Source organism: Populus alba, chromosome 13 (assembly GCF_005239225.2).
Source record: "Populus alba chromosome 13, ASM523922v2, whole genome shotgun sequence".
In the NCBI taxonomy this organism is placed as follows: Eukaryota; Viridiplantae; Streptophyta; class Magnoliopsida; order Malpighiales; family Salicaceae; genus Populus; species Populus alba.
This window is the reverse complement of record NC_133296.1, coordinates 7,596,577-7,620,385: the sequence shown is the minus strand read 5'-3', so window position 1 is coordinate 7,620,385 and position 23,809 is coordinate 7,596,577. Positions and strand designations below refer to the sequence as shown.

General features: G+C 29.1%; 2 protein-coding genes across 3 annotated transcripts; both read right to left on the bottom strand.

Annotated features, from left to right (window-relative positions):
* Positions 1-5,611: 5,611 nt before the first annotated feature.
* Positions 5,612-7,608, bottom strand: LOC118053546 (uncharacterized). The gene is made up of 2 exons (XM_035064839.2): positions 7,386-7,608; positions 5,612-6,021 (listed from the first exon to the last, which is right to left on the bottom strand). Exons 1-2 carry the CDS (start codon positions 7,532-7,534, stop codon positions 5,901-5,903), a joined length of 270 nt encoding a protein of 89 aa, XP_034920730.1. The 5' UTR covers positions 7,535-7,608; the 3' UTR covers positions 5,612-5,900.
* A 3,354-nt stretch (positions 7,609-10,962) lies between these two features.
* Positions 10,963-17,121, bottom strand: LOC118053547 (V-type proton ATPase subunit H). 2 transcript variants are annotated; one of them, XM_073404080.1, is made up of 12 exons: positions 17,099-17,121; positions 16,776-16,807; positions 16,575-16,700; positions 16,378-16,480; positions 16,217-16,287; positions 15,430-15,497; positions 15,198-15,318; positions 14,943-15,104; positions 14,636-14,761; positions 14,243-14,368; positions 12,828-13,007; positions 10,963-11,493 (listed from the first exon to the last, which is right to left on the bottom strand). In XM_073404080.1, the coding sequence occupies exons 2-12, from the start codon at positions 16,803-16,805 to the stop codon at positions 11,245-11,247; spliced, it is 1,362 nt and encodes a 453-aa protein (XP_073260181.1). In that variant the 5' UTR covers positions 16,806-16,807; positions 17,099-17,121; the 3' UTR covers positions 10,963-11,244. The 2 variants fall into 2 exon arrangements, with proteins under 2 accessions (XP_073260181.1, XP_073260182.1); XM_073404081.1 differs by having other exon boundaries at positions 16,776-16,810; positions 17,099-17,115.
* Between the last annotated feature and the right edge of the window lie 6,688 nt (positions 17,122-23,809).

Genomic DNA, 23,809 nt, shown 5'->3' with positions numbered 1-23,809 from the left:
AATAATTAGATAATATTATTTTTATAATAGTTTTATATTGAGTGTTGAAATTAATAAATTTATAATAACCTTAATTATAAAAATAGCACTGACTTAACAAGTTGATCCAGGGTCTAGACTAGTCCAAGTTTAAGAAAAAATAGATGAAATGATTAACTCGACCTAACCCTATTAAAAACCTAAGTCAAGCCATGATAAAACAAAGATCAAGAACTTGTTGACTATTATGAAAATAAATTTAATAAAAATAAGGTTGCTTTGATTTGTTTTTTTTTTTTTTTAAAATTGTGTCAGCCAGGTTGACCATCTTGACTTGTGACCTAAACCTTTCATTGAGTAAACTCTTGAGTCGGGTTTTAAAATATAATAACAACTTTTATCCATATGTTAACTTGGGTCAACTCGTGTTGACCTCCCGACTTGTGACCTAGGCTTTGCTCCGATTGATCCCCGGGTTGGGTTTCAAAATTATGATAATAACTATTTTTATCCTTACATTAACTCAAGTCAACCCGGATTAACATTTCTGATTTATGACACGGGTTTTGCCCTCATTTGACACCCAAATCAAATTTTTAAACTATGATAATAATCAATTTTATTTTATATTGACCTAGGTCAACTCGGGTTGACCCTTATGACATGTGATCCATGCCTTACCTCTGGTTAATACCTGATTCTAGTTTTAAAACAATAATAATTATTATTTTTGTCTTTACATTGACCCAAAATCAACAGTCAACCTCACTCGTGACTCAAGCCTTATATTGGGTTGACTCTCAAATCGAGTTTTAAAAATATGATAATAATCATTTTTATTTTTACATGTTTTAATTAGATAATTTGAAATTGAGAATTTTTTATAATGATATTTTAAAAATAATAAATAATAAATATTATCTTAAAAAAATGTCTCTTATATACTTCTTATTTTAAAAAAAACAAAAATTTAATTTTTATCTTTTCAACTAGATATATTTTTATATTTATTATCTCTGTATCTTTTAAGGAAGGATAGTAACTCAAAGGTATTTATGTCATAGGTTACTTTTCTAGAGGTTTGTATAACAAAGCTGAAACCTGCTTTTTTATGAAATGTTGATTTATCTACTTTGCATTTGAATTTTGATTTTCGAGTATAGAAAATGAAATATAGTTAAAATGGATTCTTTTTTTTCTCATATATGTCATAAAAAGAAGGAAATTGTTTGATGCACGATAGACAAAAGTGATGCACAACAACGATATATACAAATGGAAAATAAAAAAAAAATATTTTCAAGTAATTCTATGTAATGTTATCATAATTGAATTATTTAATAAAAATTTAACTTTATAATTTATTTTAATTTATTTTTTTAAATTATCATAGTTTTATGATTTTGATTGTTAATTTAATAAGATAACATATTTTGATTTACTTTTTATAAAGTTATTACAGTTCCATAACCTCGATTGTTGATTTAACAAGATAACTCGGGTTGATTCAATATATTACAAATATCAATATTTTTTTTATAAAAGATATTATTTTTATTTGTTTTTGTTCAACTATGTTTTTGAGCCAATCCCCGCTCATTTTAAAACTATTTTTTTTTACTAGAAAATCATTAGCAATACCTAGATATTTTTCTTTATGTTAAATTTTTTTATCCAATCTATAACATAATGCAAAACAATAATCTACTTATTTATTAATACAATTAAAATCATAAAAATTAGTATTACTATAATCTTTATCATCATTTTTCAACATCATATCAATCATTATATTATTATAATCACTGCCGCCACCACTAGCATTGCAATCTTATTTGTTATTTTCATGATGTCATAATTTAATAATAACAATTAAGTTACGTAATATTTTTGCTTTTAATAATTTTTAATTAATAATATATTATTATATTTCTTAAATTAAGTGTATTTAAGATTTTTATTTCATACATATTTGTTAAAAAAAATACAAAAAATAAAACATAAATATAAGATATAAGATAATTTTTTGTTTTCTAAAGATAGAAAACAAAAAACAAAAAGTGGTACTAAACCGGCTCTAGTAAATAAAATATCTAGATATATCAAAACAAATGAGTGAATCTCATACCACTCATTATTTATTTATTTGGATTAAGTATTATTTTGATATCATTTTGACATAAATACAAACAAAACATGAAAGATAAGAATAACAAACAACACAAAATTATACCTATAAACTCTAATTCAAAATTTTATTACTTTATATTTCACCGTATAAATATTCTAATAAAACTTTCTATTATAGATCTTCTAAGTTACTTATATAATAGTAAAACATCCTAAACAAAATTGAAAAAAAAAATCTAATCTAAATAGAAAAAAAGAATATTAAATCTATTAGAAAAATATAGCAAAATTCTAGGCCTTACTTGAAGATCTTTATGGATTCTGATAGCTATGAAATTTTCACCATAAAAGAAAAATGCCTATGAAATCTTTAAGTAAAATTTCGGACTGATTCAATAGTTGGAATAAAATTTATGTTTGTTAACACAAAACTGCTTGTTAAAGAAAAATCTCCTACACCAATATCTTTTTGTTGGAAAGAACTTGTCATTGAGTTCTGGCCATCTATTCACCTACGCTATTGTTGTTGTCAATCATTAAATTGGATGTTAATGCCCTTGTGCTCTATTGATCTAAAGCATGTTGACACTATATAATTAGCCGACTCTAATAATATAAGTCAATAATTAGTTCTCAAAACACTCTAAATCTTTACATAACCATTACTAGCCATTAATGACTTGTTCTATATCATACATTTTCTCACATCATTCTGATTCTCCATATTCTTCTTCTCTTCCATATCTTTCTTCTCCATAAACTAAGAAAAAAAAACATATTTTGTACCCTTTCTTTTAACAATTGCCTTATTTTCTTAGACATCAATACTATATGCTTTTTCTTTATACTAAATGTATATGTATTACATCATTAATCATTCATGACATTCCTGTCATATTGTCATGGTCTAGCTAACAATAGATGATATAAATCCATGTACACCACATCACACCAAACATTATCAAAATATCTTTTATCTATAGAAAACAAAACAATATAATGTCCATCCATGATTACCTTGTTATCTTGATAACTTGATTCATCCACTTCAATTTGTATGGTCTAAGGTTTTTTATTTTTTTATCTTCAACTGCAACTTCTCTATAGTCCTAAAAAATAACTTCTGGGTATTATCTAAAAGCCTTTCTAAACTCTGATGACTATGAAATTTTAACCTTCAAGAAAAAAAAAAGCCTATATAATCTTCTAGAAATGTTTTAGCCTAATCTAATGATTAGATTAAAATTGATGTTTGTTATCATAAAATTATGCATTAAGAAAAAATCTCTTACATCATATCTGGTCATAATAGATTAAAGCTTATGGAAAGAGGAGACTTTATTCTAAAATTAAAGTAATCAACTATCTCTAGTGTTATATCATTTAATTTTTTTCACTGACCTTCAATCTGAGTTTCAAAAAGAATATAACGACATCTTGTTATAAAATGAACTTTTTTAGTTTAAGGAATCTAGGATTTAGTGGCTCTAATAGATACTCATTTCTTTCATAAAACTACAATAAATAAATGAAAAAAGAATATGATTGAGAAACTTCATCTAGATGATGGCTCTTGGATCTTTGATATTGATGTTGTCAAATAAGAGGTATTAAATTTCTTCAAAAATATTTTATGCAACTAATGATATTGTCTTCTCTTTTCCTTTATTAGATGGCCACTCAACTTATAAACTCCATGATAAGTACTAAGTAGTGTAATTTTAAATTGAAAAATAATAAATTAAAAAAAAATCTTTATGACCAGAGATGAAAGCTCCTAATTAATTAGCTTAAAAACTTATATGAAATAAAAATTAAATTGGTATGCAAAAAATATTAACGGTCAAATATTTAATATAAGTATCATGTCAACAATTTAAGAGCGGCATTGTCATAAATAAAAGCAAAATCTCCTCTCTCTTTTTAAAAAGAAATCAACGTCATTCAAGAGGGAAAAAACTTGTACATTCTTCTTCTTCTCCTTCATTTTCTCCATATTCTCTTAAATCATATGGCATAAAGAGTAAGAACTAAGTAATTTCTACCAAGGTAATCAAATCATAGTAGAAAAACTAGAGAGAGAAGGATTGTGAATTTGAGGATAAAAAGGGAAAATAAACAAATTGGACGAGAAAGAGGATAATTCTTGGAAATTGTTAAAAAAACTCAAAGAATTGGGTTAACTATTTGTGGTAAGAGGTTATTTTCAATTAAATGCATTTTTTTTTATTGATTATGGACAGAAAGATTGAAAATCCTCAGTTTTTATTTTTTGGGTTTATATAATTTTAAATGAAAATGCCAAATTATGTAATTATTAGTTAATAGTTGTTATGATGACATGAATAAAGATCAAATTAAAAACCAATTATAGAATTTAAAATATTAAAGTGGTAGACTATGGCTTTAGAATTTTGTGGGATTTAGAAATTTGACTAGATTTAGGTTGATTTTTAATGTTTTAGTGATGTTAGGAAGGTTTAAAATTGATTGTGAATATCGTAATTTATATTACATCTTGGTTGTTCTTTTTAAATGATGTTATTATGCTTAAAATTGATTTGTATGATGATGGAATTGGGTTTAATAACGAATGTGATTCATGTGAAAATATTGGATTATGTTTGTAAATATAAAAATATAGAAGTATGAGAATTGATAGATTAAACCCACCAGAATAATGAAAAGCAATTAATATTTGTTTCCCCGTAAGGATAAAACTTAGAATCCAATTATACCATGGAATACAAAATGTAAACAAAAGGCAGATCATCACAGCACATGAAGTCCACACCAGTTGTAATTATCAATTAATATTTAAAACAACTCAACAAATAATTAAGGCATGTTTGCTTCTCTACTGAGTACTCTTCTGCCAGCCTCAACCTCACCAGAATCATGAAAAGCCAAAAAAAAAAAAAAAAAAAAAAAACATGTTTACAATGTTCTAAATCATACTGAACCCTATAATTCAAAACTAGGAAATTAGATCCCTGAGACTCTAATTTGGAGACACGGTTAGTCCTCCATCTAATCTCATTACCAATTTCCGCTGAATTTGATGAACAATGCTCGGCCAACAATCAAAGTTGATCAAAATCTCATCCAATGAGTGCCCTTCTTAGAGCTGATAATTTTAACTTTGATGAACTTCCTAATAGAATTGAATAGAAGGGGAGAATAACCATGTTCTAAATCCAAAGTATCAAGAATCATATTGCTACTTTGTGATTGAACCACGGTAAACTCCATTGCCGAAAAACATGTCTTTGGTCTGTATTCGACTAGTTCTCTTCTTTCCTTGTGGATGTGTATTATTTGTAGGTGTGGCATGTCTAACAATAAGGTTTTCTATCAATACTATATTTCTGGAATGATGACCATGCAACAACAACAGTGCCTTCAATACATAGGAAATGATAGTTTCAAACACAAGCTCGAAAACAACTTCACATGATTTAACGATTGTGAATAAACCAGTGCAACAGGACCATAACAAGCATTAGTCGGATCAAGGATCGATGTGATAATTTGATTTCAACTCTTGCCAAACATGTTCCTTAAAAACCAACTTGTTTTGCGAATCAGAAGTCATACTCAACATAAAATAAAGATAGAGAGGGACCCCCTAAAACCTAATTTAAGGTGTAACATTATTGCAAAGTACCTAACAAAAGAAAATTATCCCATGATACATTTACATACACCCGATAATAAAGCACGCATATATATATATATATATATTCAGATTTAATCCAGTCAAAATCTAGGTGATGAAGAGAAACATTACATCAATCATCATATGACACATGAAAACTGGTAGTGCAGCCAGATGCCTCAGGGTCCTCAGCCCCGCAACAATCATAAAATTTCGCAGCATATGGTGGATCTTCAGGTCCCAATTCATAGTACCTTCAACCAACCAAGAATACAAAAGCGCTAGCTAGCATAAGTTCATCCTACAAACATGACTTCAGCATTTTTCAACCAAAATGCTACCATATATTTGGATTCAGTTCTTGTTTAAACAAAATGAAACTTGCAATGAATTTTAACCATAAAACCATCATAAGTCGAAACACAACACTTCTGATTTCCCACCCCTCATCACTATGACTACAAACAATCTCTTTTCATCATTGATGAGACTCAAATAACTAATTGCAGCACTAGAGCAGTTGCACAAACTACTGCAGAAAGCCAAAATCACAGTGATCTGACCTTTACCTGAATGACATTCTAATAAAGCAATCTACAGAACATGAAATCCGCTGACACTCTACCTCCAATGAAAATAAAGAAGCAAAAGCAAAACAATGTTCTTCCTAAAACTAACCAAAACAACTCTGTTTGTGCTCATTATAGATGCTGCATTCAAACTCATATTTTGGATACAAATATGTGATGTAAAGTGCAGAGGTGACAATGAAGCAACAATGGACTCTCACAATGACAGAAAAATTTGAGGAACATACTTCCAAATGCTAGAGAAGGAGATGGCATCACTAATTTAAAGAAGAAAAATTTACCCTCCGAAAACAGCTTTTGTATATAATGCATTGCTTTTCCAATTTCACATTGACATGGAAAAATGAAAAACTTTAAAGTGCCCTGCCAAACACATTTTTCACTTCTAGAAAGGAAATACAATTAAAGTGCTTATGGGTTATCAAATGCTACCCAAAATCCGCCTCCTGTTATATCCTTGTGAATGGAGTCCTGAATTTGATGATCCATAAAGTTGTATCAACATAAATTATGAGGCTCTAAAGCAACTCCCGTTTGATTCAAATGAGTTTCAATCACTCAAAAGCATTTCTAGATACTTATAAATCTTACTCGAAAAGATTTCACTGAATATTTAAACTTTAGCTTCCACATCTCCAGATCCTGCTGCGATGCAAGGTTCTCATTAACCAGATGAGGCTAAAAACTAAATCACTTATTCTACGATTAAGGTGGCCCATGCTCACATCACTCGGCACCTAAAGATAGAACCAACAAGATGTTTTTTCTGCATTCAGCCACTGAAACCAACTAAAAGGGTCTCCTATGCTATCACTAATAAAAAAATATCGAGAACGAGAAAGAATTATGGACGATGGTGTTTCTTTATAATTTCAGCTAAAATAAAAGAAATTAATTGAATCGGGAAAGATATTTTTCAAAAAAATATCCGAATTGGGCAAAAGGGTATGAGAAACCACCAGTAAAAGGTCCAAACCCACTCGCATGAATGCATATAATACAGAGAAAGGGAGAAAGAAGAAAGGTACCTTTTTTGGTCATCATGACGACGGCAGACAAAAATAGATGGATGGAAACGGCAAGCAGAAGAAGTGTTGGAGGAGGAAGTGAATGTCTGCTTGCACCTCTTGCATACTTTCTCCCTCTCCTTCTCTTTCCCTCTCTCGTCTTTCTCCATTCTCTCGTTTCTCAACCCCGATTAGACCACTGGCAGACTTAAGCCTGTGGCTCTATGGGCTTCATGTCGCAGAAAAGAGCCGCTTTTGTTTTTGTATTTTAAAATTATTTTTAAAAACATTTAAATTTTTTTATTTTTAATTTTTTTTTTTTATATTTTCAGACATTTTGATTAACATAAAATAATTTTTAAAAATTAAAAAAATATTAATTTAATATATTTTAAAATTAAAAAACAAGAGTTATAACACTTGAAACACATTTATAACATGTGATAACCTAGGTAAGAGACTATCAAGCATCAGGATAGGAATTCCTACTATCCCAGAGAGAGAAAAAAACAAAAATAGTATATAACTAGATAAATGGTTTGTGTGTTATTGTGAGTCAATTCACAAATAATATAAGTCGTTATTATAATGGCAATTTAAAATTAGATTTGTAAATACTATGTCAAACCCAAGTGACTTTCGATCTGGTAACCATGACAAACCCACATAAAATTTATTAAACAATAATTGAAAAAAAAAAAAAAACAATGCAAGGCTATACTTATTAAAAATCCTATAAAAAATCAATATTAAAAAAATTAATCTATATAAAATTAAGAAAAAATCACAAATAAATCATATCTACCTCTCTAAAAACTAAACATACTCAATATAATTTAAAAATAAGCACAATATAATTAAAGCATAAACCAAAATTTTATTTTAAAAAAATATACACAAATAATGCATTATTTTTTTTAAAAAAAAAACTAATATATATATATAATCAGGTCAAGCGCTTGCGGACCTGGTAAGTCAGATACTTGAGTTTAGCAAATATATCTGACTCACATTAACTTGGGTTTGACAAATATATCAAACCCATATTCCTTTGGATGTAGCAGCATTGCCAAGTCAAAGTACTTTGGACATGGCTGGCGCCAAGTCCAGACACCTTGGATCTAGCAAAATGTTGGATCTAAACACTTTAGGTCTGACAACTATGCCAGATCCATATAAAATTTATTGAATAATTACACACACACACACACATATATAACAATGCAAGGCTACACTTATTAAAAATCCTAAAAAAAATCTATAGAAAATTAAAAAAAAAATCATAAATGAATCATACTTATCTCTCTAAAAACTAAACACATCGAATATCATTTAAAAATAAGCACAATCTAATTAAAACATAAACCAAAATTTTATTTGAAACAATATACAAAAATAATGCATTTTTTTTAATATATATAACTAGGTTAGGCGCTTGTGGACCTGGTAAGTCAGGCACTTAGGTTCGGCAACTATGTCACAAAAAACCACATATGAATTATACCTACCTCTCTAGAAACTAAACACATCTAATATCATTTAAAAATAAGTACAATCTAATTAAAACATAAACCAAAAATTTATTTGAAAAAATATACATAAATAATGCATTATTTTTTTAAAAAAATAATATATATATAAAAAATAATCAGGTTAAATGCTTACGGGTCTTGATAAGCCAGGCACTTGGGTCTAGCAAATATGCCTAACCTAAGCGCCTTGAGTTTAGCAACCATGCTTGATCCAAGCGACCTTGGATCTGACAATCATGCCAATATATATATATATATATATATATATATATATATATATATATATATATATATATATATATATATATATATTTTGTAATGGGCAGCATGATTTTCTAGGAGGAGAGAGGAAGGGAGGGAAAAAAACTCCTACCAGGTGGTGAGGCGCATCGAACGCCGCCTTATGGTTTGATTTTGGGGCCGCACGCTCCACTTGAATGGCACGGGCTGCGCCCACCTACTGGCGCGTACTAAACACGTTTCAGCTGTTTTTGAATATAAATAATACTTTATATACATATAAACACCTAATTACCCCTGACCCAAAATAATATTTATAATAAAGCTACATGAAAAATACAAAAACACCCCTACATGCAGCCTTGTTTTTGTTGAAACCTAAGGGTAATTTTGTATTTGAACTATTTCAATAAAAGAAAAGGATAAAAGAAGCCCTCAACTCTATAGTTAAAGTTTGTACATTGAAGGACAAATCAATGTCAATATTGTAGTTTAAAAAAACCTGAACATTATTTTGTCTTTAATTATTCTTTCAATACCAAATATATCTTCTTTCAATACCAAATATATCTCATGAAAAAAACATTCATACCTCCAATTACATGCTTGGAAAGTTTTTTTAGCAATGACAATTCCATTATTCTACCATTTCAATCCATAATAATTTATAAATAGACAAATAGTGAAAATGATAAGGAGCTCTTTTAATTTTTGTTATAATTACCTTTCCTAAGTATTAATTATTAATCACAAAGTATCATCAATTAACCGCTATAAGAATGCCTCTAAGGTAGAATAGGTTACCTAAAAATCTATATATCTCTAAAGGGATAAATTCCATTGAACTAGGAAGAATGAGAAACTGGTAGGTAAATATAAAAAGCTCATAAGAAAGAATTTCTTGATCATTGTTACTTCTAATAAGCCATTAATTCTTTAGAAAACAATTTAAATTATGTCTTTTTTACTCATATTCCCTTAACTAGTTTAATGGTAACTTTTGCTTCTAATTCTATTCCCATGAGAGATGCAATAAAATAATAAAAACTCGAAACAAAACAAATAAACTTCATTAATACAGGCAATCTAAGATCAGCGTATCAAAATAATCCAAAACAAACAAATAAAAATTAATTTTTTACAAAAAAAAAAATTTTAGAAATGCCGGTTAACCCGCGTTTCCAAACGCGGGTATCATGTACATGCATTGGTTAAGAGCTTCATGTTTATACATTAAATTTTCTTTATTCATATAAGTTTTAGATCATTGCAATCTTTCACAATAAGAGCTTCATAGAATATATTCTAATTTGGAAAATCGTTTGCTCTTATCGTTTACATGTATTGTATTTGCTTTTCCTATACAGTGATGAAGTGAAGGGTCAAAGGGGAGCAATTCGTTGCTATTCCACAATCGGTCTTGCAATTCAACTATAATTTAAAAAATATATATATTCTTTTAAGATTGTTTTAATATATTATATATTAATACAAAAAATACTATTTTAGTATATTTCTAATAAAAAAACTATCTATAACCCAACTAAACAGTATTTCTTACGAAAGATAACTGAAATAGACTGACATACATTACGAGAGATTGGTTGGTGGTGATCAACCTCCCAAAACCCCCGCAGCTTAAAACAAAAACCATCCAGGCCACCACAAAAACCTCCTTACTTGTGGCCAAGAAAATCATCATACAAGACAGACAAACCTGGCACCGGACTTCAAGTGTGAAAAACCTTCTGCCCTTCTGCTTGCTTTCGGTTAATGCCAATTTTTAGACCAAATCCACAGAAAGCATACATCCACAGAACCAGAGATACAAAGAAAGATATTTGTGTGCAGCTCCCTGAATCAAGTATTCATACATTATTGATCGATTAACAAACTCTTGAAATGTATATACACCCAAAACAAAACATGATACAATTATTCTCTTCCAAGTCTCAAAGTCTCCTTCGGTAGAATAAATTAATTCTTTGCAGTTTTCCAAAATCTAATAAAAATAAAAGGCGCAGAGTTCAGTATCTGCTCATGGAAGCAATCCGGAAGCAGGTGATGTACACCCATACGGTGTAATTGGATGCCTCACAAGGAGAGAATCAGACCTGCAGAAAGCTTGCATACTTCGCACCTAGAAAGAGCCTTTGAATACAGAGGAGAGCATTTTTGGTAACTTCTGCATTTTCATGGTTCATCAGTTTCATCACCCTTTCCTTGGTCTTAAGATCCGTCACTATGACCCTCCCAGCAGGATGGTTCTGTATAAACTGCGAGAGATCAAAGCAAGCAACAGCCAGGGCTCTTGGATCATTGGATGTGTCCAAAATTGTGATGAGGACCCTCAGAATCTGTATCAGAAGGCATATAAGCACTGCAGTGGTTCCATATTTTAAGAGAAATAATCTAAAAACAATAATTAATATACTGGTTTTATTTTGTTCCGTAGTTGTCATGATTTTGATGCACATTTTTCTAGCCTTCAAATCACATGGAACAAAACCTATCATACAATCTATATAGTCCCATGTTTGGAACTTGCAATAGAGAGGTGACTTATCTGTTATTGAGCAAAACTAAGAAATGGATTTAGAATACAATCAAATTCAAGCAAGAAGAGTGTATCAACTATACATTTATCTGAGGAACTTAACACTGATGCTACTAGTGGCTCAATCCCAATTGTAATAGAGACCTAAATTAGGTATTTAAAATTTTAGAGTTAACCTACAAGGAGTTCAACTTTTGAACCCCAAAATAAATATACAGAATCAATGCAAGAACCATCTGGGGATCCTTGTGATTTAACAGTTGTGGTGGGTTTGTCCTTTTCCTTGCTGATTTTCAATAACTAAAAGAAACCGAAGGATACAATAAAAAAAGAAAAAAGGAAGAAGACAAGGTGATTTCCTCAAGCCAAAGCATTGATCACGGTATATTATTCTTTTCTTAAAAAAAACAAAGAGCAGAAAAAACAGGAAGCTTAATGATCAAAGAGCAGGCTTCATCAAGACTCGGTGAGTGATAATAATTTTACAACTTGTAAGCTGTACCCTTCCAAGTTTGAATGCTTTTCAAAGAGAACAACACAAGCAAGCCTCAGTGAGAGAGGGATGCTCTCACTACACTTGCTTTCAATTGGCAGCAGTCTTCATACATGTTTAATCAATAGACTAATGGAGAGGAGATCAAAAACTTTCTTTGTACTTTATTCTTGCTAATACCAATCTTGGCTATTTCCATTTTATTTTAGAGAATAGAGTGGACATGCTACACGGGAATAATAGCTACAATCTAAATTGCAAGGCTATGGACTAGTGTGTTGTAATCATGAATACATTTTACAAATTTTATTTTCTTTAATATGGTAATGCAACAGGGATTTTTTTATATCCAGGAGTAAAATAGAAATGTGGGTTTCAAATCTTAAAATACAAGTTTTTAATACAGGCCGATCCCCTAAACCCATCTTAGATCGTCAAGCTCTTGTCAATAGACAACTCTTTCAAATTACACAGAAATGACATCAACCCCCAAAGCCAATGGACAAGAACCACACAAGATTCAAGAAATTTATGCATTTAAAGAAAGGCCACAAGAAAATTATGATTGTTTCCATCTATCATACTTCTGGTGAAGCTCGTCAAAGTGCTTAATTAAGGTAGGAGAAGATAAAAACAAGTACCTGGAAATCATTCTCTTCAAAATTAGTTATATTTTCACGCCAGAAAGCAGGATCTTTGTGCATAGGAGACCAATCAAGATGGCCGAGTAGAACTTCTTGCTTGTACTTGTCAAAAGAACTCAATTTCTTAATGTTATCCTTTAACCCCTCTTCTAGTTGGTTCAGAGCCTCCAGTAGGTCCTGGGACAAATTCAAAGCCATCCAAGACAAAACTAGTTAAAAAAAGAAGTAAAAGATTATAGGCATAATTCAAATCACAATCACTTTGATAAACTCTACAAGTAACAGAATCTCTTGTGATAAACTTCATGACACATACATCTAAACTAAGAAGCCACAGGATAGAATCTAGATATTTTTTTAAATAAAACGCAACTCGAGCATTAGAATGAAGCACAGGTTCAGTTCAAAATTCACAACGCACATGCATAGAAATAGAGAAAAGGGAGGAAGTGATAGCGCAAGGGCAAACAAAAGGGATCTATTTAATCCTAAGTTAAATAACACCAGTCAACAATGATTTAAGTAAATAAATCACCACATTTCTACCAATTATCAACATGCTTGAATAAAAATTTCAAAGAATAATCATCAAATTCACATCTACTAAAAGATTTCTTGAAGATGAGAAAGTTGAGGAATAATAAAGTCTCAGAAATAAAGGACTACTATAAAAAAAATCCAATTCACCAGGAAAAAATAATTCAAAGACTTAATTAAAAAGTAAAAAATCTGAAAAAGAAATAAAACACAAGTTATTTTCCTCTTCACTGCTATGGTTACAAGAGTAGCACTTAAACAGTACCCAGGAACATGACACCACTTTGGTATAGCTACTGTGACCCTTCTAAAAAGCTTTAACTGCAGCAGAAAGACAATGTACTCCATGAAACATAGTACCGAAGTTAAGGAGTAGTACGACTCAAGTTATTCCACACAAATAGAAAGTGCTGAAAGAACATTTTAAAAGCATTCAAAAACGTCCATCCCCATATATAACTGCAAACAGTTGTCAGATTGTGTAGCCAATCCAAAACTGATGGTTAACAATAGATTAAGTTACAATCACTAGAATTTGAGCATTTAACTTGTGATCACAAATTAACAATTAAAGACCAGCAATAATAAAGATAAGAATAACCGAAATGCCTAACTGAAAAGAATGAGAAAGGATATATAAGAATAAAATCACTGAAAGCCCCTTATTACAAAAAAAAAAAAAAAAAAAGAACAGAATGAAGAATTTTAGTACGTTTGCATTGCACATTTTTGTATGGAAGATAGGGAGTAGACCAGCATCCAGGAAGGCAATGAAGGAATAATACTTCATCATTTCCTTAAATTCCGTATTCCATATATCCTCAAAACAAAATTAAAAATCAAATGGAAGGAGTTAAACTTTCTGCTTCTCTTACCTCATCACTCCATGCTTGTGCTTTCAAATTTTGAACAATTTGTGGCAATCCAAGGTCTACCATCTGAGCACCAAATGCACCTTTGGAAAGCAAGTTTTTAAAGGTCAAGACAACCACTCTGACAACCTAGCAGAAGCCAACAGAAACAACCTGATAAAATCAGATAAATCCTAGCATATGTTCTCTGTATAGGGAAGTAAGCATAGTAAACTGCCAAATAAAGGCAAGGACAAAATCTGTCAAGCAATAGAGCTTGTGCAGATTGCTTCTTGTGACTGATCAACCCACAACAGAAAATTCTTAATGTCCAGAAATGCAACATGAAGAAAGTTAATAAATACACAAGTGCAACAAATCGTATTTACTGGAAAATATGTAAAGAATCAACCTCACCTTCTCTTTTGTGGAACTCTTCACAACGTCAACTAGTCGCGGCAAGGTTCTTGAAGTAGCCAAGTACTCAATTGCAGGTTCATAGTAAGATAGTAGCCAGACACAGAGACTAGTTTCATAAAGAAGCTGTGACAAAGAGAAAAGGCTATCAATAAAATGAACGGCAACTTGTTAATGAGTTCTAGAATTTAAAGCTTGCATGAAAAAAACCACAAGCTGTATCCAATGCTCATCCAGCCTGTCAGATAACAGAATTTAATCATGTCAAAGCCAGTGTAGAGAGAGTACAAAGTGTGATAAAGGTTACCTGAATGGATTGCTGAGTAGATGCTGGACAAATTAATGGAATCAGCAACTTCACGCCATCTAACCGTACAAACAAAGATCTGACCACAGGCTCCTTAAGCAATGTTGATAGACAACTGATTGCAGTTGGAATGGAACGACTAGGATGTGAAGGCTTCTTCAGCTAAATGACATTACAGTTCAAGAGTGAAGGGTGACAATGAGTATCATTTAAACTAAAACCTACTAAATTATTTTCTAAAACCAGAATGCCAACCTGGGCACAAAGCCATTCAACCAATCCCTTCAGCACATCATCAATGCAAGTAATAATTTTGCTCTTTGAATTTGAGGCCTCTCCATTTGAAAGAAGGCCATCTTGAGTTTTTGGCCTAGCACTGAACCAAACACAAAAAATACCAAGTTACCATGTTGTGTTATGAAGAAATCAACGTGACTAATTTCTTGAAACTTCATTCTATAACGATAGAGGATCATCTTGCCAATACCTTACAATCAAAGCAAGTATCTTGCAGCTCTTTTCTTGTATGAACCAGTTGCCTTTCCAAAGCAATCTGAAAGTGGACCAAATTGCGGTTCGTTTTAGTTTTCATTGTTTTGACAAGATAAAATGAGTAACTACATTGAAAGTCAAACAAAAAGGCTTGGGATCTATATGTTGATGAACAACTAAAATAAATCAAATATTACTTTTAAGCCTAGTTTCATGAGCAAACAGGCACAACCGTCAAAATTTTCAATTCACAATTGTCATCATAATTATGAATTTGCCATGAAGGCTTAGCATCTATACTAACATCATAATAGTCACTCTCAAAAAAAAAAAAAAAGTTGCGGGGTTAACTGTTTCGTAAGTTAAGTCGGATGCAAATGAAACTAAACTCTAGTGAAATACAAAAACAATTGGCCAAATTGCAAGTAATGAAGATTTTGCGCAATGCTTAGAGGCTTTTAGGAGGGTGTGTCAAGCTGACGCATCAGAAATGGATAGCTCCTTCAATTTCAAAGGTATTCCTTTTTCTTTTTCATTTTAGAGGATTACTTACTTTCTAATCTGTTTATTTACATTCTTCTCTATCTCTCTCTAATACATTTCTTCCTTTATATGTTAACAAAGAAAAAAATGGAGCCCAAGACTTTGCGATTCCACAACAACCCTAAACAGGGTGCACCTAATGGAAGTTGTTTAGCAGAAAGCTAAGGAAAAAAGAAAGAAAGGGAAACTTGACCTGAACAATTACAATGAAAGAAACTATATAAACAAAGTACTCAACTTAGGAAAGGTTCATAAGGATCATCATTTGCAAGAGACTTATCATGGAACAATCTGGCTCTTTTCGGGTTTGCTGCCAGAAGAAATGAAAATAAGCTGAAGAGCTAAAAGAAACACATAATAACAGGCAGGGGAATATAAGCTAGTAAACATGAATTAATACCTGCAAGCATTTCATCAATCAAAGCCAGAACATATTCGACTGTTTCTTCCTTAAAAATGTCACGTAAAATGGTAACAAAAACCCGAACATAAGCTGGACCATCCTGCCATGGTTTGAATACAAAGGATAAAGTGAAAAATACATTCAGGTCAAAACAAATACACACAGAACAGAACAGAGTGATTTGGTTTGAATACATCATCTAGCAATTGTGCCCTGAAACTTTCCGGTCTATTATCATAACGCCTCAACAGTTGAAGATCCGTCCCAGAGATTAGCTTTGTCATCATGTAAGTCTCCCATGGGATATCCCTCTTAAGAACCTATTAAAAAAAATATATAATAATAATAACAAGCATGTAAGAAATGCCTAAAAAAGAAATGAGATCACCACCAACCTGCTCCGTAGTCAGTTCGGCCTGCTCCATTTCTACTGAAACAAATCAATAACAAATTAAATCTAATTCAAATTTAGTAGAGAAAAATAAGTGATAAAATTAGATCCACAAAACCCTAATCAAACCAAAATATCATTTCTACTCGAAAATAATGAAATTCGAATTGCTTAGTAGAGATCTACCACTCTCTCTTTTCTTTTTTGAATCCAACACTGAAAGGCAAATAATTTTAAAATCTAAGGGGAAAAGAATGAGGAAATGCAATTTCAATTATGATCAAAAGAATTTTAATCTTCTAGAAAGAAAATCGTGAGCACCATTACCATTACAGTTGAATTGTGATAAGAGAGATCGCGTACCTCAAATTTTCGTAAAAAAATGTTTTCTTCAATTGATGATGCTTGGTTTTGTGATTCGAAAGACAAGATTGGCTACATGTGTGTCTATGCTACACCTTTGCTTCCTTTTAATCTGGACCATACACGTGGGTTATCAACTTGATCAAACCATCTATTTGGCAACTGTACGGGCGACTTGGATATATCTGTACTCAAAACAGTTAAAAACAATGCAGTGGATAAGTAATTTAATGGGCTGGAGCGGGCCTCGTGAGAGATTCTTAGGTAATTCATGACCGCAGCTCTCACTTTCATGGAAGTTTCGAGCTAGTTTGGCACCGAGTAAAAACACTGTTTCTGTATATATAAAAAATTGATTTAAAGTTTTTTTTTTATTATTTTGATATATTAATGTTAAAAATAAATTTATTATTTTAATAAATTTATAAATAAAAATATTTTTAAAAAATAATAATTACTATAATATCAAAGACGCTTTGCACATTCAAGTTAGACAATTCAGCTTTTTATTGTAACTTACAAGACACATTCTTGTATTTAATTGTTTATTTGTTGATAAAACTATTTAATTAATAGTGTTTTTAATTTTTCATTTTAGTTATTGGACTTTACTTTTTTTAATTTTATCTTTTTATATTATATTTGTTATACTTTATGTATTGAAATTTTCTTTTCTTTGCATTTTATTGACAATTTAATGTATTTGATAAAAATTTATAATTAAATTAGATATCAATTTCATGAAACAAGAATTACCTTTACTATGTTTAAGAAATTAAAAGAATAAAGAACAAAAAAAGAAGAAGCTAAAAGGGCTTTTTTTAGATTCAGGCAAAAAAAACATCATTTAGAGTTTTTAATACCTTTAGTTTATATATTTTTATACATTTTAATCATTTTCATCCATAACTTTTCCATTTATACATTTTTAATACCTTTAGTTTAGAGTTTTACATTTAGATTTTAAACTTTATTTATTTTACATTTTAGTCTTGAGTTTTTAGAAAGTGTAGAAAGAATTATTGGTAAATTAAGAAGGGGAGAGAAAGTAGTTGATTAGCCATGTAAGTTTATTTGAGTGTTATTAAGTTCCTTTTGATAAGAAAAATATTATTAAGATGTTTTTAAACTTTCATTTTGTCAAAAAATAGATCGAGACTTAAAAAATATTTTTTTTATTTAGTTTAAGTTTGAGGGAGTTTTTTAACCAAATTTAGCAATGTTTTGAGATTGAAAATAAATTTATTTAGGTGTTTAAGGTATTTTTTAGATGTTTTTCAAGTAAAAATGGTTAAAATAGGTTTTAAGAATTCTAAAACTCATAGCCTGATTTTCTAGTCAACTCTAATTGTCAAAATCTTTACTTATAGATGATATATCATCTATTAATATAAATGACACATCATCTATTTATTTTTTAAAAAATAAGACATGTTACATGTTACTTTTCTTGTTAAACAAGAAGAAAATGCAAGAAAGCCACATGGAAGAGATAAGCCTTGCAAACTCACACGCGCCAAGGCCTTTTTGCATTAGACCAAGCATGTAAGCCCAAGCGCCTAGACTATTTTTATACATTCCTTTATTTTTTAAAATTTACTTAAAATTTATTTTAAATAAAATTATATTTTAAAATATTATTCCATTAAATATCAATTGATTTTTTCTTTGTTTTCAAATAAGATTATTATATTTTTTTTATATAGAATATTGGCAATCATTTCATTAATTATCATATATGAATCTAATATGTAAATATTTTTAAGCTTGTGATCATGAATAAAAAATAACAAAATAAAAACAAGATTAATATTTTGTTATTTTTTATTATAATTTTTTTATAAGATTTTCTTAGATTAATTATTTTTTCTTAAATTGCTTATAAAATATTGAGACATGATTTTTATTTTGTTTTGTTAAAACTTGCTCTTGAGATCATAAAAAGTTTTTGATTTATAAAATAATACTTATTATAAAAAAAAAGTATTTTCATTAAAAAAAGAATTCATTAATAAGAATTGTAGTTTAGATTAAAGAGCTACTTTTTTCATTTTTATTTTAAATTATTCAATTTTTTAAAAATATTTATTATAAATTTGTTTTATTTTTAATGAAGAAATTACTAATGAAAACAACTTTGTAGAAAAATGTAAGAATAAAAAAGGAATAATTTGTTTAATAAAATAATTTTTAAGAATTAAATAGTATTCTTTCATACAACCATCTATCTTAATTATAAAAGAATTGAATTAAAATAGATTTAAAAACTATCATGCAACCTTGCTCAAGTAAATAACTAGTATTAAACCCTGATTTAAAATTGTTAAACAATGTCTAAAAAGAGTAATCCTCAACTCAAAAACAATAAATTATAAGGAAAAATTTTATGATTATGGGAGAAAATCCTAGTAATAATAGTAAAGTTTCAGACAAAATAAAATAATATAATGAGTACGTGAAATGTCAGTCTCGTAGTAAACACCTTGGTAAATTAAGTAAGTTTCAATAGTGTAAAATAATTATTTATACCCCGTTTGTTTGTTGTAAAGTAGTTTTTTTTTTTTGAAAAGTGGTTATTTTGAAAAATAAATTCTTGAAAAGTGAATTATTTTTTTATATTTAGTAATTTCATGGAAAATAAGTTGGAAAACACTTTCTAGTGTTTGGTTATGTAATGCAAAATGAGCTAAAAAATAACTTATTAATATTTTAATAATTTATTTTTAAAATTTTTTAATCTCATATATATAGAATATTAAATATAAATATTTAATTACTTACAATAAAAGAATCTAAAAAAGTATAATGATTTTATTGTATCATATATTTATATATAGCTTATTTTATAAAATATAACTATATACGTAATATAAATATTTTAAAATATAATATTATAGATATATAACCTTGTGTGATATTTCTTAAGCAAAACCTATTAATATTTTTTTTTCATTTGTAAACACTCAAAATAAAATTTTGGCATTATTAAGAGAGCCAAATTAGTTAATAATATTAAGTAAGAGTTAGATATTTGGTTTTTTTTTATATGCATATTGTTTTTAGAGATAAACAAATATAAAAATATTTTGTTCGGTTTTTTTGGATAAAGATTTTTTTTTTTAAAAAAAAGATATGGACAATTATCCCTTTAATATATATCAATGACACATTAGGAAATAAATATAAACATTTTACATCAAATATTGTCATGCATAAATATTATGTTTTGATGTTATACACATACATATTAGTTTACATTAACAATTATAAACATACTAGACCAAACAAAATAGGTAAACATACTTGTCAAATAATAAACAAAGACTTCTTATCATGGTAAAATCATCTTAGCAATTAGGTTTGTAATAGTGTTGGTTCATAAAATTTTAAACCCAAAGTTTCCTCAAATTAACATTTTTTTTGCCATAAATGCTTTTGCCAACATTTCATTTTGGACCAAGTGATCAAAAGCATCACTAAGAGTGGTCTCCTCAAAGCCTTTAATTTTCATCACTTCTGTATATAGCTCATTAACATCAAGTTAATTTTTGCTTAAGCTTTAAATTGCAAATGCTACATCTCTAATCTTTTTAAACAATTTTTCAACACCATCATCTTCGTACATTTGATTTCTCTTTCTATGTTGCATTTTTTGTGCACTAGAAGAAGATGTTTTTTTATCTTTTGAAGTTTCTTTATATTCCCCTTCATTTTCAATTGAAATAGATTGTATTTTAGTGTTCTTTTCTATGTTGATATCAGTATATGATTTGGCATAATTTTTGGTTGTCATGTCTTTTTCAACAGCAATTGTCATTGCTTTATACATATCAAGTTTTTTGTTGAGATACTTGTCATGATTGGGATGTGCTTATTCATAAAGATTAGAATATGCAATTTTTAGTTCCTTGTATAAAGTTTTGGAAACAAAAGTAAATGTAAAAATCACAAAGAGTATACTATTTATCATACATTTACTTCTTCATCATATAAATCTTTCGAAATCATATTCATCTTCAAACAATCATCCCAACCAAAACCATTTTATTTTTAAGTTTGGTTATCATTTATCATTATTTTTTCACAGTTTTGAGATAATTGTTTACATGCTTAGGCTCGTATTGCACGTTGAAGTTTTCAGTAATTTCTGTAGCCATCTTAACAAAAGATTTTTCTTTAAAGGTGGAAAAAAACTTGTTTCCTTTAAGTGCCTCCTTAACTAATATTTCAAGTAGCATGTGATAAGCTTAGACCATGTGAAGTGCTTAACCTTGTATTTTTCATTCTTCATGGTACTCATTTTTATATATATAAAAAAAAATCACAAATTTATACAAAATAAAATCATACAATATTGAGATTGAATTTTTTTTTTAAATACAATTAATATTTAAAAGAGAATACATGAAATACATAATAAATTACAATAAAGTCAACAAACAATCCAAATATATAACAAAGATAACACAAACTCAAGAAAGACATAATAAAAAAACACACATAATTAACGCTCAATTACTAGTTTGTTTAGTGTTATAATTATTCCACATGGTTGATGCAATCATTTCTTTTTTTGTTATCCACTCCCTATTCTCTTCCCTCTCCTCTTAATGGCTTAAGCTGATTGTTCTTTTAATTGGTTTACTTTCCAAACATATTTGTTCCATAAGAAAGTCATAAGGATCAACTCTCATTATGTGATTATGAATAATACAATATGTAAGCACAACATTCACTTGTGTTTCATAAGACCAAAAAGGTTTTCCATCAATTGATTTAAAACGACTCTTAAAAATACCAAATCCTTGCTCAATAGTGATTCTCAATGAAGAGTGCCAAAGATTAAATAGCTCATTTTCATTTTCTAGTGAATATTTTGTAAACTCATTCAAGTGGTATCGAACTCCATGAAAAGTAAAAATGATTCCTTTTTGAATACCGTAACCAGCATCACCAAGATAATATTTCCCTACAAATAAAAAATAAAACCTATTACTATCTTTATCTAATTAGACAATTTATATGTTTATTACATATAATAAATATTTAATTTATACCTTCTGGAATTTTTAGACCACTAGGTCTTGATAGTACATCACCTAAAACCCGGGGATCGTGTGCACTTCCTTCCCAACCATCTAAACTATATATAAACTTCAAATCAAAAGTTATAGCTATTAAAACATTTTGTGTTGTTCCTTCTTTTTGACCTTGAAACTTTTTTTGAATTTCAATTGGAACATTTGTAGGAACATGAGTACCGTCAATTCCTCCCACACAATCCTATATAAGCATGAAAAAAAATTATAACCTTTTCTTCTAGATGTAATTAATTAATGTATAAAAATATTTGTATTGTTCTCATACCTTAAAATAAGGATAGAACCTGCGATTATTCATTATCTTCGTAGGAATTGTATCCACTAGGTCTTTAATAAGGTGTTTGTATAATTTAAGAACTGCTTTAATACAATTCTAAAGTAACGATGAATAATTTTAACAACCTATAGTATATATCATTAATAAAACGAAATCTTTGGTTTCAACCTATAATTTGTAAGAACACAATTACTTGCTTTCTAATACACACATTTTAAGTTGATCGTAATAGGTCAGGACTTGTGAGAACATTACACAAATTATATAATACAACTAGTTTATACGAATTTGCTCGACGCAATGTCTATCATCTCAATTCAAAATGCTATCAATATAAAATTATCGTTGAGCAATTGCATTTATACGTGGTTTTCTTGGTATAAAAATTATATTTATTTCTTGTTCAATAATAGCTAACTCTGCAGCTATAACAGTTATAGTTGCTCATATATATGCTTCATGAATAATCTTACTATCCAAAATAAGAAAGTGAAGTTTTTTGATAACGAAACCTAAAAGTTTTAGGGAAATAAACATTCAAAAAACATATCAAAGACTTACACAATCAATACAAGAAATTGTGATCAAATTGACACACATTATAAATTAAAAAGTTAGAAATAAAAGGAGGTGGCAATGTATCATAATTATTGCAATGATATTTGATTAGACAAACAAGGCCTTAAAGTAGATTACTAGTTTGGCAGTAGATACAAAATATTCAAGTGGGTGGTAAAGTTTGGCAGTAGCCAGTGTGCATACATATGTAAACAACATTTCTCAATACCATAATATTGTGAGAGTTCTCAATCTTTATATTTTATGGTTTGAAAATATAATTTTCTTGCAAAATTCACTCAATCCCTTTACAATTTCATGGTAATAAACTGCTTGTGCTTTTACTTACCATCACTTATTGGTACAGACTGAGATTAGTTTACTAGAAAGGATGTCTCATCCGAGTTGTAAAGCTTTTAGACTACCAAATATTTTCCATAAACTACCATTTATTTTTCAATAAAGAGAAAATCAATTATTCTTGATTTGGAGTTATATACTGCAATATTAATCTCAACATTATATAACCTTATTTTTGCACATAACACACATGTTTCTCATGGTATAGAGAAACCAGATCGAGTGCTTTCTTGGGAAATTAAGCTTAAAATTGCGATAGAAATTGTTGAAGGACTATCTTACTTACATTCATTAGAGCAACTAGTAATTTTTAAAGATATGAAGAGTCCATCACATAAATAATTCCAAACAATAGTATCTAAGATTTTTAAAAGCAAA